We start from the raw sequence: 13,883 nt of genomic DNA on the forward strand, positions 1-13,883 counted from the left end.
CAGAAAAGAGATGATTGATGTATCATCATACATATGCTGCTTTTTTTTTTTTTTTTTGTCGACACAGGGGTGTCCGGGTCAATCCTTACGGGGATACATATGCTGCTGAATAGTAGGCTTTTTATACTTGGACGCTGTATCATTCTAATAGTAATACTACTTGTTAGTATTCATTTTTGAAATGTCCTCTGTAAAGTTGATTTTTGCCTTGATTATTGAAGAAAATTCTAACAGCTCGGCTTGAAAGAATTTAAAGCAGCTTTAATTTAAAAAGATTAAGGGAAAAGGAGTTGCGCTGTGTTGAAAACACAATAAGAAGGTTTTAAGGGAGAACAAAAGTTAAAGAAGCAACGGTAGCTAACAGCGAAGGAAAATGTGCAGAATAAATAGCATGATCAACAGAAGAAAATAGTATACAGAGTCAGGACATGCAACTAGAAATTAGTTTTGTTCTTGGTATCTATTTATTCCTCAACATAATACTAAGTCTCAACTCACTTTCATGCCCACTAATTTGACATAAATTCCAAGATGTTTCGTTCATCTTGGCCATTTATAAAGCTTCAGGGTATTGCGTAAACGTAGATACGTTGAAATTAAACACCGTTCACTCTTGTTTGGATCGCTATTTTTTTCTGAAATTTTTATTGAAAAAGATATATTATTGTAATTTGATGTACGTAAAGTAAAAAATATATTTAAAAAAACGTAAGAGTTTGTTTTGGTAGAAAAATTCGAGTTTCCAATGCTTATGAAGTAGCACAGCTGATGAGCTTTTTCCTAGGCACGCCTCAAATGCGTCCAACTTGTTTTGTATTCATCACTTAATTCGCATTCTTCCTTTTTAAATTTAAAATTCCGAAGCATTGCGAACTTGACGTATCAAATTTGCAATTTTGATGCATTGAGGTTTAATTTTACTAGTGTTGAAACTTGTGCAAAGTATGACCTTATTATAACAGAGAAGTATGAAGAATTCAAACTTCCTCCTTTTATCTTTGAGTGAAAAATGTGAAGAGCTTCTAAACTATTATTGTTATCCTTTTAATCTCTGATTGGCTCTGAACGATTAAAAATGCATAATTTAAGGACTTCTAATCATTTTAAACATAAAGTTCAGTTGGATTCAAATGGCATTTTTCTCCAACCTTAATCAAAAGCATTGGAAACTTGATAAAAAAAAAAGATCGAGAGTAAGAGTAGAAGTCTGAAAAGAGAAAACTTTTCATTTTTCTTGAATTCTCCATCAGATTTTTCTACAAAATTCATAAATTCATTGATTTCATACCTAACTGGCCAAAGTTTCATCAGAATTTTTATGTCCCTCTCAAGTATGAAATCAATGAATTTGAAAGTTTTATAGCGAAATTTGACGAAGAGTTTCAAGGAAAATGAAGGGTTTCTCGTGTCAAAATTTCTACTCCTGTCCTCCTCGATGCTTTTAATTTTTGTTGGACAAAAATGCCCTACAGTTATGGCTGGACTTATGTCTAAAATGGTCAGAAGCTCTTAAAATATGCACTTTTAATTATTTAGGAGCTAGTTCAAGATAAAAAATAGATTAGAGGCCAAAAGTGAATAACGATGATAGTTTAAAAACTCAACACGTTCTTTACTTTTATCTTTTGAAATTGATATCAATAATAAATCCAAAATTCCTGAATTTGGAGGAGAAATTTGCAGTAGATGAAGAAAAAAAGATTAGATTATATCAAATTCAGGAGAGCAAAGAGCTGCCCTCATATTTTCTACATCCGTTTTAAAAAAGTTAACAACCTTTTTTTTTTGGGAAACAGTAAATTAACAACTTCAATGAAAATACCCAAAATTCTCTGGACTCTAGATGACACCTCATCCAAACCTCGAACGACAAACAAATGACAGATGAAAGGAAGAAAACATTTTAAAAACCCCAAACCCAACCCAAACTCATAAAAACCTAAACTCATAAAAATCAAAACGTTTCACGATCCCAGGACACAGCAACAACACAAGTTCCGCGTTTCACCGTCAAAAGAGAAAGGAACGTTTTCCTCTGCAACTTCTCCCCTTACCCCTCTACCCCTTCTCCTCCTGCTAATTAAGATACACTCTATAAATCTCAGCGGCCCATTTGCGTATTTGATAGTACTAATTGTGTCGTTGCCCACCACTTCTGTTTTCTTGCGGGTATTTATTTCTGTGAATGAAAGGTTTGAACGTGGATCTATTTGACCCACGTTCGACGATGGACGCTGATTTTTCACCTGGTGGCGGTGCCGAGCGGCCAATTGAGCCTCGTCATGGCTCGGGTTCCGACTCGGATTTCGCCTTCGCATTTAACGACAGCAATTTCTCCGACCGGGTCTTGCGAGTTGAGATTCTACCGGATTTGCCCGACTCCAAATCCGACCCCGATGGATGCACCACCATTGCTGATTGGGCTCGCAACCGGAAACGCCGCCGTGAGGAAATCAGAAAAGAAAATGGTAACTATGATTGTGTGCATGTGGTTAGATATACAAAGTTTTAATTGTTTTTGAATTTTTGAAATGGGTTTACTTATGTTTGAGTTTTAGTTTTTGCAAGTTCTGACTTTGATGAAAATATTGGGTGTTGAATTTTGTGAAATTGTGGTTGTTTTTCCAAGATTGGATTTCCTTTTTTTTTTTTTTTGAGGAGTATGATATCGTGTTCTTAAATATAATTTGGGTAATTTGCAGTTGTTTGAGGAATGGTGAATATGGATGAACTGGTGGAAAATTTCTTTACATGCATCAAGTTTGGTTTTTGTTTGGGACTTGATTAGCATTGCCTTTATAATTAGTGGTTAGTTGGGTATGTAGCTGGTCGTGGAACCAGGTCATGATATCATGTTGCTTGGCGAAGGTTGTTATGACTTCTTAGTGGAATTTGAGTTAAAAGGCTTGGTAATATGGGGTGAATGAAAGAAGAAACGAAAGCTTCCTGGTTTGAGTGGAAGCTTAGGTGATATAGTGGCCGTGCTATGCTTTGAGACTGTGCTGATTTATCAGAGCAACAATGAAGGGAAATAACACAATTTTAGGGTTTCCTCCTTATCACATGGCATTGAAGAGCAGAATCTGGGTTGGAGCTGCATAGTTTGTTGTGATTGGTCTTGATGTTTCTCTCCGTCTTTCATTGACAAAATTGAAATTTTCTGTTATTGAAGGGTGGTGCAGTAGATTCATTTGACAGAAGAAAGAGGTTGAGAGGTGAGGAGAGGGTGGGATGGAAATTGTTGAAAATGAGAAGAAATTGTAGGTTTATCGGTTATTTAATGCGCTGGAATTGTTTGTTGGTGCTTAATCGGATGTATCGGCAGAATTTCTGTCTTCACATGTCAGCAAGTTTTCCAGTTAATGGATCTCGATGATGATTGGGGCTACAATCTGTAGCCTACCACCTACATACATTGTGTTTGGAAAGGATTAATGAATGCTTTATTAATTGGAGAACATTCGCAATATTGTGCATGCATTCAAAACGGATTTGTTGTCGGCATTTAAGACATTAATTTCTGTGACTTTTGTTCCATGTACTTCGCAGACTTTTATTTTTATCTTTTTACTTCTGAAGAGTTCAGTCTGTGTTGGGCTGGCAATTTAAATTACATGCTCCAAATAAGCATCTTGGTAGATCATTGCATGTAGTTTGACATGTAGAGCTACATGGAAAACCCCTACTTTATTCTACGGTTGTCTCGCAATATAATACACTATCTGCAGCATATAACTCTACGTATTCTCTGCCCAGTGTCCAAAGTTTTGAGCATCCTTGATTTTCCAGTATGGGCAATTCCGTAACATCTTCCTTGCATTTGCATTAGTCTTTTGCCAGTTCATTTTTCCCACCTAAATATATTGCCCTTCTGCTTGTGGCATGTAAGTGTGTGCATACATGCCACATGGATGCATATGCAGTTTACATCCTGGAGTTTTTCTGGGTTTCTACTATGTAATTTTGAAATGTCACAAAACTAAACTATTGAACTTGACAGATCATTCATATGCATATGGATTCTCACTGCTCTGGATTTGGACTTTTTAACATGTGCTTCGAATGTATCATTTTGCAACTTTACACACCTTTATTTTTGTTTGCCATTCTCCTTCAAATAGAGATGTATCATGTTTACCCAGACTTGAAAACTGTTTCCAGCCTAATTACTCTGCCTTCCAGGATTATGCTTGAAAAATAAGTTGTAACATAAGCTTCTCCATGAAAAATAAATTATTAGTATAGATTAGATTTCTCAACTGGTGTCGAAAATTTTTGGACTGGTATTTGCCTTCTCTTCACTCTTTTGCATTTTGTCTTGTGCATCACCAACTTTTCCATTTTGTGCCTATTCTACTTTCATATTATTCTCTGTGATGTCTTTGAACTTGTCTGAGGTGTGCCACCCTCTAGTAAAGTTTCCCTCCATTTGACCTTTTTGCTTGTCTTCCCACTCTGGGATGTTCCATTTTCTATTCTTGTGTTGTTAGTTAGTGATGGATCAGAAACATGTGCTACATTAGGTTTTTCTATTTGGAGTAAAAACATTTTATGAAGAAAATGGGTTCTTGTTGAGGGGCTAGGGAAGTGGTGGCTACTCTAAAACATATGTGGATGCATTGATTGATGCTTTCTAGAAAAACTGAAAAGATTTGGCATGGTAATTTCGTTATGTGTCTGAAACCGGTGGGTTAACTTTCTTTTTTTGCAGCTTTATTTTTTTAAATTTGGTCTTTACTGTGGATGTTTATGTTTTGGATGCATGTTATTCTTATCAATAGCCGCAGAGATTATGCAACGAGAGGAGCAGGTTTTGAGTTGCAATATGCCAGATACGGATGATATTCTTGCATACGAAAACCAAGATGAGGAAGCCATAGCTATGGTTGAGGAATCCACTGGTATTGGAATGTCATCTATTCAACTTGGTACTCTCCTCACATTATTTATGTAGATTTATTTTTTTTTTAAGTTTTGGTTTTTCTGGTCTTATAGATACCTGAATTCTCAAGATCTGACAAGTCAACAAGGTGTTGTAGTTATACATGTAGTATTTCAGTTTTACTTGTAAATTTCTTTTTTATGTGATATTATTGTAATGCCACGAAATATAGACAGCTAAAATTATTTTGTTGTCCTGATTGAATCTGTCTAGTAAGAGCATAGTTATGTTCTTGTTTGGTTATATGGATGGCTGCCGATGAGTCACATGTTACTAACTAAATTACTCTTGTAGGTGATGGATCCACTGAGAACAATGACTCATCCACAAATATGGACTGCTCTACTGTCCTTCACGTTAGGACCATACACATCAGTTCTCCAATTTTGGCAGCTAAGAGTCCTTTTTTCTATAAGGTCAGGACTTGTTATGTTTGTGCATTAGCTTTCTATATTGTGTCTCTTTTCTCCTTTCTTTTTAATTTGCACTGAGTTCCTTATATTGCATGTCTTGTAGTTATTCTCAAATGGTATGAGGGAGTCAGAGCAACGACAAGTAACTCTTCGCATTCATGCCTCTGGTAATTAAAGAAACATTCGGATGTTAGTTACCTTTAGTGCCAGTGTGCTGCTTTAAGCTAGAAAATTAGCATGATGTGTTTTCATCGAACCAGGAAAAGAAAAGCTTGACTTACACAATCTTTATGGTTAACAGCCTGTGTCTGTTGACTGGTCATTTAAACACTTTGCAGTAGACATTCTTTTCCATTCAAATGAAATGCACACTATGAACTTAAATTTGTTTAACCCTCCTACTTTTGTGAGCAGAAGAAGCTGCCCTCATGGACCTCCTCAATTTTATGTATAGCAATAGTTTATCAACAACAATGCCCTCTGCTTTATTAGATGTGCTAATGGCTGCTGACAAGTATGAGGTTGCCTCGTGCATGAGATACTGTAGTCGGTTATTGCGTAACTTGCCCATGACTTGTGAGTCAGCCCTACTTTATTTGGATCTTCCTTCAAGTGTTTTAATGGGCGATGCAGTTCAGCCGCTGACAGATGCTGCAAAACAGTTCCTTGCTGCACGTTACAAGGACATTACCAAGTAATATATTCTTTGAAAATCATGACTTTTTCATTGGTTTTTCAATGGTGTCTTGTTGTATTAATTATCAATAGTTGGTGAACTTATGGAAGGATTCATGATAGGAGAAGCAAATATAAACTGTACTAAAGTCCTTATGAGCTTAAGCTTTTACTTTCTTGGTGGGCCGTCTTTTCTGAGTTAAAATCTTGATGCCTTTCTTAAAGATATGCCAATGTGCATGGCTAATATGGTTTGCCCCCACATTGCTTATTAGGTTCCAGGATGACGTACTGAATTTACCTCTAGCTGGAGTTGAGGCAGTTTTATCTAGTGATGATCTTCAGGTTGCTTCAGAGGATGCTGTTTATGATTTTGTCCTCAAGTGGGCCCGTATCCATTATCCCAAGTTGGAAGAGAGACGAGATATACTAGGCGCACGCCTTGCTCGGTTAATCCGTTTTCCATACATGACCTGCAGAAAGCTGAAAAAAGTCCTCACATGCAATGATTTTGATCGTGAACTTGCTTCAAATGTTGTACTTGATGCTCTTTTTTTCAAGGCTGAAGCACCATACCGGCAGCGCTCCCTTGTGGCAGAAGAGTCTAATGCCTCTTACCGACGTTTTGTGGAGAGAGCATACAAGTACCGACCGGTTAAGGTGGTGGAGTTTGAATTACCTCGTCAGCAATGCATTGTTTACCTCGATCTGAAGCGGGAGGAGTGTGCAAATCTCTTTCCTGCTGGTCGAATTTATTCCCAGGCTTTCCATTTGGGCGGGCAGGGGTTTTTCTTATCTGCCCATTGCAACATGGACCAGCAGAGTTCCTTCCATTGCTTTGGACTGTTCTTGGGTATGCAGGAGAAGGGTTCAGTATCTTTTGCAGTTGATTATGAGTTCGCATCAAGGTCAAAGCCTACCGAGGAGTATACCAGCAAGTATAAAGGAAACTACACTTTTACTGGAGGGAAGGCTGTTGGTTACAGGAACCTGTTTGGCGTTCCTTGGACGGCATTTGTGGCCGATGATAGTCCATATTTCATCAATGGAATTCTTCACCTCAGGGCTGAGCTCACAATCAAGCAGTGACTTCTGAGTGATATGCTTGCGAAGAGCCTTGTTTAATACACATAATAGTAGCATTACTAATCTCTAGATGGCAGTTAGAGCAGAATACAATTAATCTGTGCAGGCTTAATACTACATACATGTGAGTGGAGGCAAGTCTCTCCGTGATAACTGAGGTTGTTGAATGATGAGTTCTTCTGGACGATTGGGGTTGTTAAGTGCGTGCCAGATGTTACCTATGTAATTAAATTTCCGAATCTTTGTAATGGTTCTTGTACCCCCACCCAAAAAAAAAAGAAAAACCGAATGGTTCTTCGCTTAGCGTCAATGTTGATCTTGTTAGGGTAAATTAAATGCTTTGATTTTAGGTGAACCTGAATTCGATCTGGGCTCTTGGGTAAGAGTATTAATAATCTAGGGTGAGAGGCTTTTACATGTCGTTTAGGGCTCCTATATTTTTGTTTGTGCCGTATGACATATTAGATAAGAAAAGGGCGACTTTTTGAAACCCTCGCCCTCTCATTACCCCCCTATCCACTGGAGTGCAAGTAAACAGAAAAGATCACGGAGTAGTAAAGATTGGTGACGTATTTTTTGTACCGAGTTCCGAACCCTGGGGTGCAGGAGTAGCTTTGGTCTTGGCAAGGAAAAAGGAGAACTTCTGTGTATAATCAATTTATATGTCAAATGTTATGTTAATGTATCCGATTTTGCTTGACATTGGATCAGGAGATGCTGCGTTGAAAATCATTCCTGACAAGCATGATCATTATTGCCGGCAAAAGTTTTATTCCACCATTCAGTGCTGATTTTCCTCTTCAAGAATCTAGACACAACGAAGAAAAACAAAGCAAAGCTGTTCCAGCATGCGTGAAGCCCCGCATTCTATGGAGCAAAATGATAACTACTCTACCAGCAGCAATATGATTGCACGACCGGATGGAGGAAAATCAATAATACAATTTAGCCTCGCATCAAGTTAATTTTTCTCCTGAAGGGGACCCAGAATAGGCATGACTTTGCACAAAGTCAAAACCAATCAAATCTAGTAGGAGGCAGAAAGACCATAAATAGCCTTGCGTAATGACAAATCCTCAGTAAACCTTAACGGTTCCTCTTCTATGCCAGCTCATCGACTTAAACCATAGGCCTACTACTTTGGGAGTTGAGAGAGAGAACGGAAAGAAGGGACAGATAACTCACTCAATCCGTTTACTCCAAGCCCTTGGGGGAGATGTTTTTCTTGATTTTTTTGGGTCACAAACAAGGGAAAAAAAAGGTACTACTTTTTCCTTGAAGCCGTCCATCCAAACATAGGCTAAATCCTGTACCACAATGCCAAAAAAAAATCGAAAAAGTTCACCAACGCTGGCAAGTAGAGGAAAGAAAAAACTGGATAATCATTCCTAAAATGCAGAATCTATAAGTGCACTGAAGCTTAAGAGATCGTATTGCCAACTCCTCCAAGTCCTGCAATGATAGGCAGCACTTTCAGACTCTACTAGATGGGACTGACCGGCAGGAGTTATTATCTCATCTGGTTGTTTCTCTACCTCTACTTCTCTCTGGTATACAGCTTCAATGAGAGTCTAGGTGAATCTTTGGATGCTATACTTCATGACCATGCTTTTAGTACTTTGTTTCATGGGAGATCTCACACCGGTGCACTATACAATGCCAGTCTTCCACCCAATCTAGCAGGGATGAAGGTTTCTGTAGTCCGTCTTAGAAGCCGAACATTGTGGAGATTGGGTGCTAATTTCAGCAATTTCGCCATCCCATCAAGAACTCTGCCAGTGCCCTATGTGAGGAGACTGCTAATTGTCTATCATGATCTAGGCAATCTGTCGACTTACTACTATAATACATCAGGTTACACCCTACTAACTTCGGTCGTTGGTTTTTTGGTTTATGATGCCTCAAATTTGAGCAGCACAAGCCTCAGGAAGCTCGATCTTAACCCCATGGGGAAGCCTATTTTAATTCAATTTCAGGATCCGGAATCACCTGGTGGCACTAATCCAAGGGCTGAGTGCGCTACCTTTGGTGCCGGTGGGAATGTATTCCTCAGCAAAATGAGCTCGCCGAATCTATGCCAGAGTAGAAGTCAAGGACATTTCTCGCTAGTTACTAGATTCAAGAAGCGGCCACAGGTATGGAAATTTTGGGTGATAGGATTTGTGCTTGGATTTGTGTTCCTGGTCTCGGTGGGATTCATCCTGGGATTAGTTTTAATAGTTTTAACTGTTAAGAGGACTCGAGAAATGGAAAGAGAAGCAGATGAAGGTGAGTTCTTACAGACGTTTTGGGTTGACAGCAGCAAAATGCCTCGCGCATCAATAACCAGAACTCATCCCGTCCTTGAAAACTCAGGTCGTCCGTAGCCTTACTGTCTTCCTCAATTGTTCAAAGCATTCTTACTTTCTATGACTGTATATGCTTGGGTCGTGAATCATCCGTCATTCTTCTCACTTTCTGTCAAGGCTGATCCGTGTGCGCGCGCGCGTATATATATATATAAATATATGCAAACCACTTTCAATTTTGGTAGATAAAAATTTAATCGAGGAAATAAGCAAGGGGAGAAAGATAGAAGGCGGCTGTGAGGTTCTGGATACAAGAGCCTGGGAACGGTAAAACTGAAGAAAACAGACGTAAAATACATATTTGTGAAGCATGAAACTTAACCGAGGGACGTCCTTACAAGCAGCAAATGATCAAATAACTCAATAGCCCTAAAGCTCACGTTTATTAAGCCATAATCTTTGTCCCCTTGGAATCAAGGATTGAGTTTATCGTAACAAGCTATCGTCAGACACTGTCCATTTCTCACCTTTAATTCAATATTGACTATCCCACTGAAATTGGTTAGACGATGTCATGAGCTATCGAAAACCAAAAGAAAGGGGGCAAGGGAAGCTCAATTCAGATGCCATTCAGTAGTCATCAGTACAATGAGAAAGCCCTTCACGCATCAACAATTACAACTAAAATGATCCTGCAGGAAAATAAAAGCTTTTACCACTATTTCCTTGCTTTTTCAAATAAGTTTCTCAGTCCAGTTCTTGGCTTTCAAAAAAAGGGGGGCAGCCAGAGAAGATGCCAAGAGCCTTCAGCATTTCATAGGGTCTACTCTCTCCTAAAGGTTAGAAAGGTAGATTTGCTTCCATGTTTTGTCTTAATTATCCTCTTATACTAGAGTGAGATCAGAAAAAGGGGAGCTACTATTAATGCATCCCAATGTTCCATTGAACAAAATGCCTCTGAATATAGCAGGGAACACACACACACACACACACGCACTCTCTCTCTCTCTCTGTCTCTCACATATATGATACACACAAACCCTGCCCACACAAACACAAACATGCACACAAAAGCAGGATGTAGGTAGCACCTGCATGGGGCCATCTTCGCTCTAATTTTACAGGAAATCTTGTTCAACCAAGGTTTATCAACATCTGAAATCATAAACTTGGGATGGATCCTAATAAACTAGCTTAGGCATCCCACACACTAGAATATACAGCAGTAGGCAAACCTTATTAGAAAATATCAGAACCACTCATGTTTGGCCAAACAATGAAAAGGATAAAAGTTTATTTTAAAAAAAAAAAATGCAAAATCAAGTTTGATATGTTTATTGAACATACACATCAGACTGTTAATACCTACCTAACATCGACAAATGCAGTCCAATGTATAGACAAAATGACTACCAGCAAAAACACGTCTATTATGAGTGGAATATCCCAGACAAGTTTAGGCTGCATCTGGAGTGGTCATATGTTTGGAATGCAGACTCCACCAAATGCCAACTAAAATGCTTGCATTATTTTCGTACTTTTAAGGGGAACTGCAGTATTGATGATCCTAAAATGTGATATAACAGCTAATTAATAGAAAAGTTCTTCTGTAATTGCATTCAGTTTTCGAACCTATAAAGACACGCAGCTAAAGGAATGAAATTTACCTAATCTTCAGCCACAAGGCGAAGATCCAACAAATTAGACCTGGACTACGCAAGATATTAAGGAATGAACTAACTTGATCTTTAGCCAAAAAACCAAGAAGGGATTACCATTACATTTCCAACCAAAGTTAACGCCAGCAGTTTCACTACTTTCTACAAGTATAAGCCTACTTGCACTACTACATGACGAAAAGGAAAGCAAGCCAGCAGAAGCCAAGTATTACCACTGTAAGGCGCAAAAGAAAGTCTTATCCTTTCAACTGCAAGCTAATTATACTACTGCTACTGGTATCATGAATTCCATCATTGATACGGTGCAGAATGTTGTCAAAACTTGTGAAAGATTCCACAATCCAAGCAGAATTGTGAATTGGCACTAGAATGGGGACTCTCAGTAGATCAGTTTTGCTAGATTTTTGTAGTCTGTGTAGAGTTACTTGTTCTTTCTATGTAGTTAGGGATTCCCCTGTGTAATTGTCATTGCTTATCATCAATAAAAATCTTTTGTTGCTCAAAAAAAAAAAAAAAAAAAAAAAACTTCGAATGTCACTAAGACAATAACAATATCAGATACGAACTTCAGTACTTAAGAGGCAAGGACCTATTATTAACTGCAAAAAAAAGCAATGCAAAGGCTCAACTTCAAACACTTCCCTGCCTAAGCAAGTATATCCTCATTGAGAGATACAACTCAAATTCAAATAGATGCCCCAAAAAAAACCCAACTTATAACAATTGCAATAAGCTAAGTGTACCAAAATGCAACCTCAGCTTCAAATCATGCCTAGCATTACACTGTTGCCCCTCGAGCAAGCTTTGACCACTCAGTATGATATGATCCAGGACGATCAATCCTCTCGTACGTATGCGCCCCGAAATAATCCCTCTGAGCCTGAACAAGGTTTGCAGGAAGCCTTGCACGCCTATAAGTATCAAAATACTGCAAACTAGCGGACATTCCAGGAACACTAATCCCCTTCTGAATAGCAAGCCCCACCACTCTCCTCCAAGCTGCCTGCCTCTGCACCATCTCCCTAGCAAACTCAGGGTCGACCAACAAATTCGCCAAGGCCGGATTCCTCTGATAGGCCTTCTTAATCCTATCCAAGAACACAGCCCTTATTATACACCCTCCTTTCCAAATCCTCGCCAACTCGCCCAAATTCAAATTCCACCCTTTCTCCACACTCTTGGCCCTCAACAAGTTCATCCCTTGCGCATAACTACAAATCTTGGATGCATACAACGCCTGCCTGACATCATCAATCAGCCTCTTCTTATCCACAACTCCTACATTATTAATCTCCTCCTTGAACCCTTGCCCCTTAAAAATCTCCGCGGCAGCCTCCCTTTCATCTTTCAACCCACTCAAATATCTACTATCAAGTGAAGCTGCAATGGTAGGAGCAGCAATCGACAACTCGGCCGCCTGCTGAACCGTCCATTTTCCGGTTCCTTTCATCCCAGTTTTATCCAAAATCTTATCCACCAACTCCCCATGTCCGCTCTCAAAATCCTTCACCTGAAAAATATCAGCAGTTATCTCAATCAAGAAGCTCTCCAGCTCACCCCTATTCCAGTCGGCAAAAATATCAGCCAACTCGGAATTACTGAGTCCACCAGCATTTTTCAATACATCGTAAGCTTCAGAAATCAGCTGCATATCACCATATTCAATCCCATTATGGATCATCTTCACGAAATTCCCCGAACCCCCTTCCCCAATATAAGTAACACAAGGGCCATCTTCCACCTGGGCCGCAACCTTTTCAAGAATATCCTTAATATTCAGGTAGGCTCGGTGGGACCCACCCGGCATGAGCGAAGGACCGTGTCGGGCACCATCTTCCCCGCCGGAGACGCCCATGCCAAGATAAAGAAGCCCTTTTGAAGAAGCATCAGAAATCCTCCGCTCAGTATTCTCGTACCACTCGTTGCCGCCGTCAATAATGGTGTCGCCGGGCTCCATGTACTGGGACAAGCCAGCGATGGTCTGGTCAACGGGGGCGCCGGCTTTGACTAAGATGATGACAGATCTAGGTCTCTGAATGGAGAGTACAAAATCTTTGGGATTGTACTGGCCGAAGAGAGGAAGGTGGCCTTCTCGATCGGCTCGATCTACTGTCTCGTCGACCTTGGAAGTGGTTCGATTGTAGACGGAGATTGGGAAGCCTTTTTCGGCAATGTTTAGAGCTAAGTTCTGCCCCATAACGGCTAGCCCAGCTAGGCCTATACGCGAGAGGGCATCAGCCGTTGCCATGATTGAAACTTGAAACCAGATAAATTTGGTGGGGAGTTTGTGCTAAAGATTACGAGAGTTTGGGAAATGGAGATTGGCCGAAGGACGAAGAGCAAAAGGGGTAGGTGGGTGGAATAATATATATTATAGTAGCATGGGGAGAAATGGGGGTCGCGAGGGGGGCTGCTCCTGCTACTGCTACAGATGGGGTGGTTGGTGGACTGGACGGACTCGTCGAGGAAGTGAAGAGGTAGCGACTGGAACAACCAACGAATGGGCGTCCAGTTGGACGATGATTACTAGTCTGGTAAACGGCGTCGTTTTGATTTTGGTTATAATTAATTTAGCTGCCAAAGTGGAAAATAGCTGGTGGTAAAATGGTTTATATATATATATATTATATACCCGGATATAGCAGGGCCCAAGCATGGCTTTTCGTGTCAAGTCTGCAAACGGTACATGCACGGTGGGAGAATACAACTTTTCCACGTTTTCGTTTTCCACGTGTCAAGTCTTTAAAGTTTGGTTTGACAAAAACATTTAGTTCCCAATATTTTTTTGTATGTGCCATTT

At 39.7% G+C, this 13,883-nt stretch overlaps 3 protein-coding genes across 4 annotated transcripts; 2 read left to right on the plus strand and 1 right to left on the minus strand.

Annotated features, from left to right (window-relative positions):
• The first annotated feature begins 1,872 nt into the window (after positions 1-1,872).
• On the plus strand, positions 1,873-7,426 carry LOC113703660 (BTB/POZ domain-containing protein POB1). 2 transcript variants are annotated; one of them, XM_027225098.2, is made up of 6 exons: positions 1,873-2,468; positions 4,782-4,901; positions 5,237-5,358; positions 5,459-5,522; positions 5,770-6,049; positions 6,306-7,426. In XM_027225098.2, the coding sequence occupies exons 1-6, from the start codon at positions 2,186-2,188 to the stop codon at positions 7,117-7,119; spliced, it is 1,683 nt and encodes a 560-aa protein (XP_027080899.1). In that variant the 5' UTR covers positions 1,873-2,185; the 3' UTR covers positions 7,120-7,426. The 2 variants fall into 2 exon arrangements, with proteins under 2 accessions (XP_027080899.1, XP_027080898.1); XM_027225097.2 differs by having other exon boundaries at positions 1,876-2,468; positions 4,782-4,928.
• Positions 7,427-7,578: 152 nt separating this feature from the next.
• On the plus strand, positions 7,579-9,569 carry LOC113703661 (uncharacterized). Its single transcript, XM_027225100.2, has one exon. The coding sequence runs from the start codon at positions 8,604-8,606 to the stop codon at positions 9,480-9,482; it is 879 nt and encodes a 292-aa protein (XP_027080901.1). The 5' UTR covers positions 7,579-8,603; the 3' UTR covers positions 9,483-9,569.
• A 2,080-nt stretch (positions 9,570-11,649) lies between these two features.
• LOC113703922 (6-phosphogluconate dehydrogenase, decarboxylating 3, chloroplastic-like) lies at positions 11,650-13,665 on the minus strand. The gene has a single exon (XM_027225445.2). The coding sequence runs from the start codon at positions 13,329-13,331 to the stop codon at positions 11,862-11,864; it is 1,470 nt and encodes a 489-aa protein (XP_027081246.1). The 5' UTR covers positions 13,332-13,665; the 3' UTR covers positions 11,650-11,861.
• Between the last annotated feature and the right edge of the window lie 218 nt (positions 13,666-13,883).

The sequence above is a fragment of the Coffea arabica genome, chromosome 8e (genome assembly GCF_036785885.1).
Source record: "Coffea arabica cultivar ET-39 chromosome 8e, Coffea Arabica ET-39 HiFi, whole genome shotgun sequence".
In the NCBI taxonomy this organism is placed as follows: domain Eukaryota; kingdom Viridiplantae; phylum Streptophyta; class Magnoliopsida; order Gentianales; family Rubiaceae; genus Coffea; species Coffea arabica.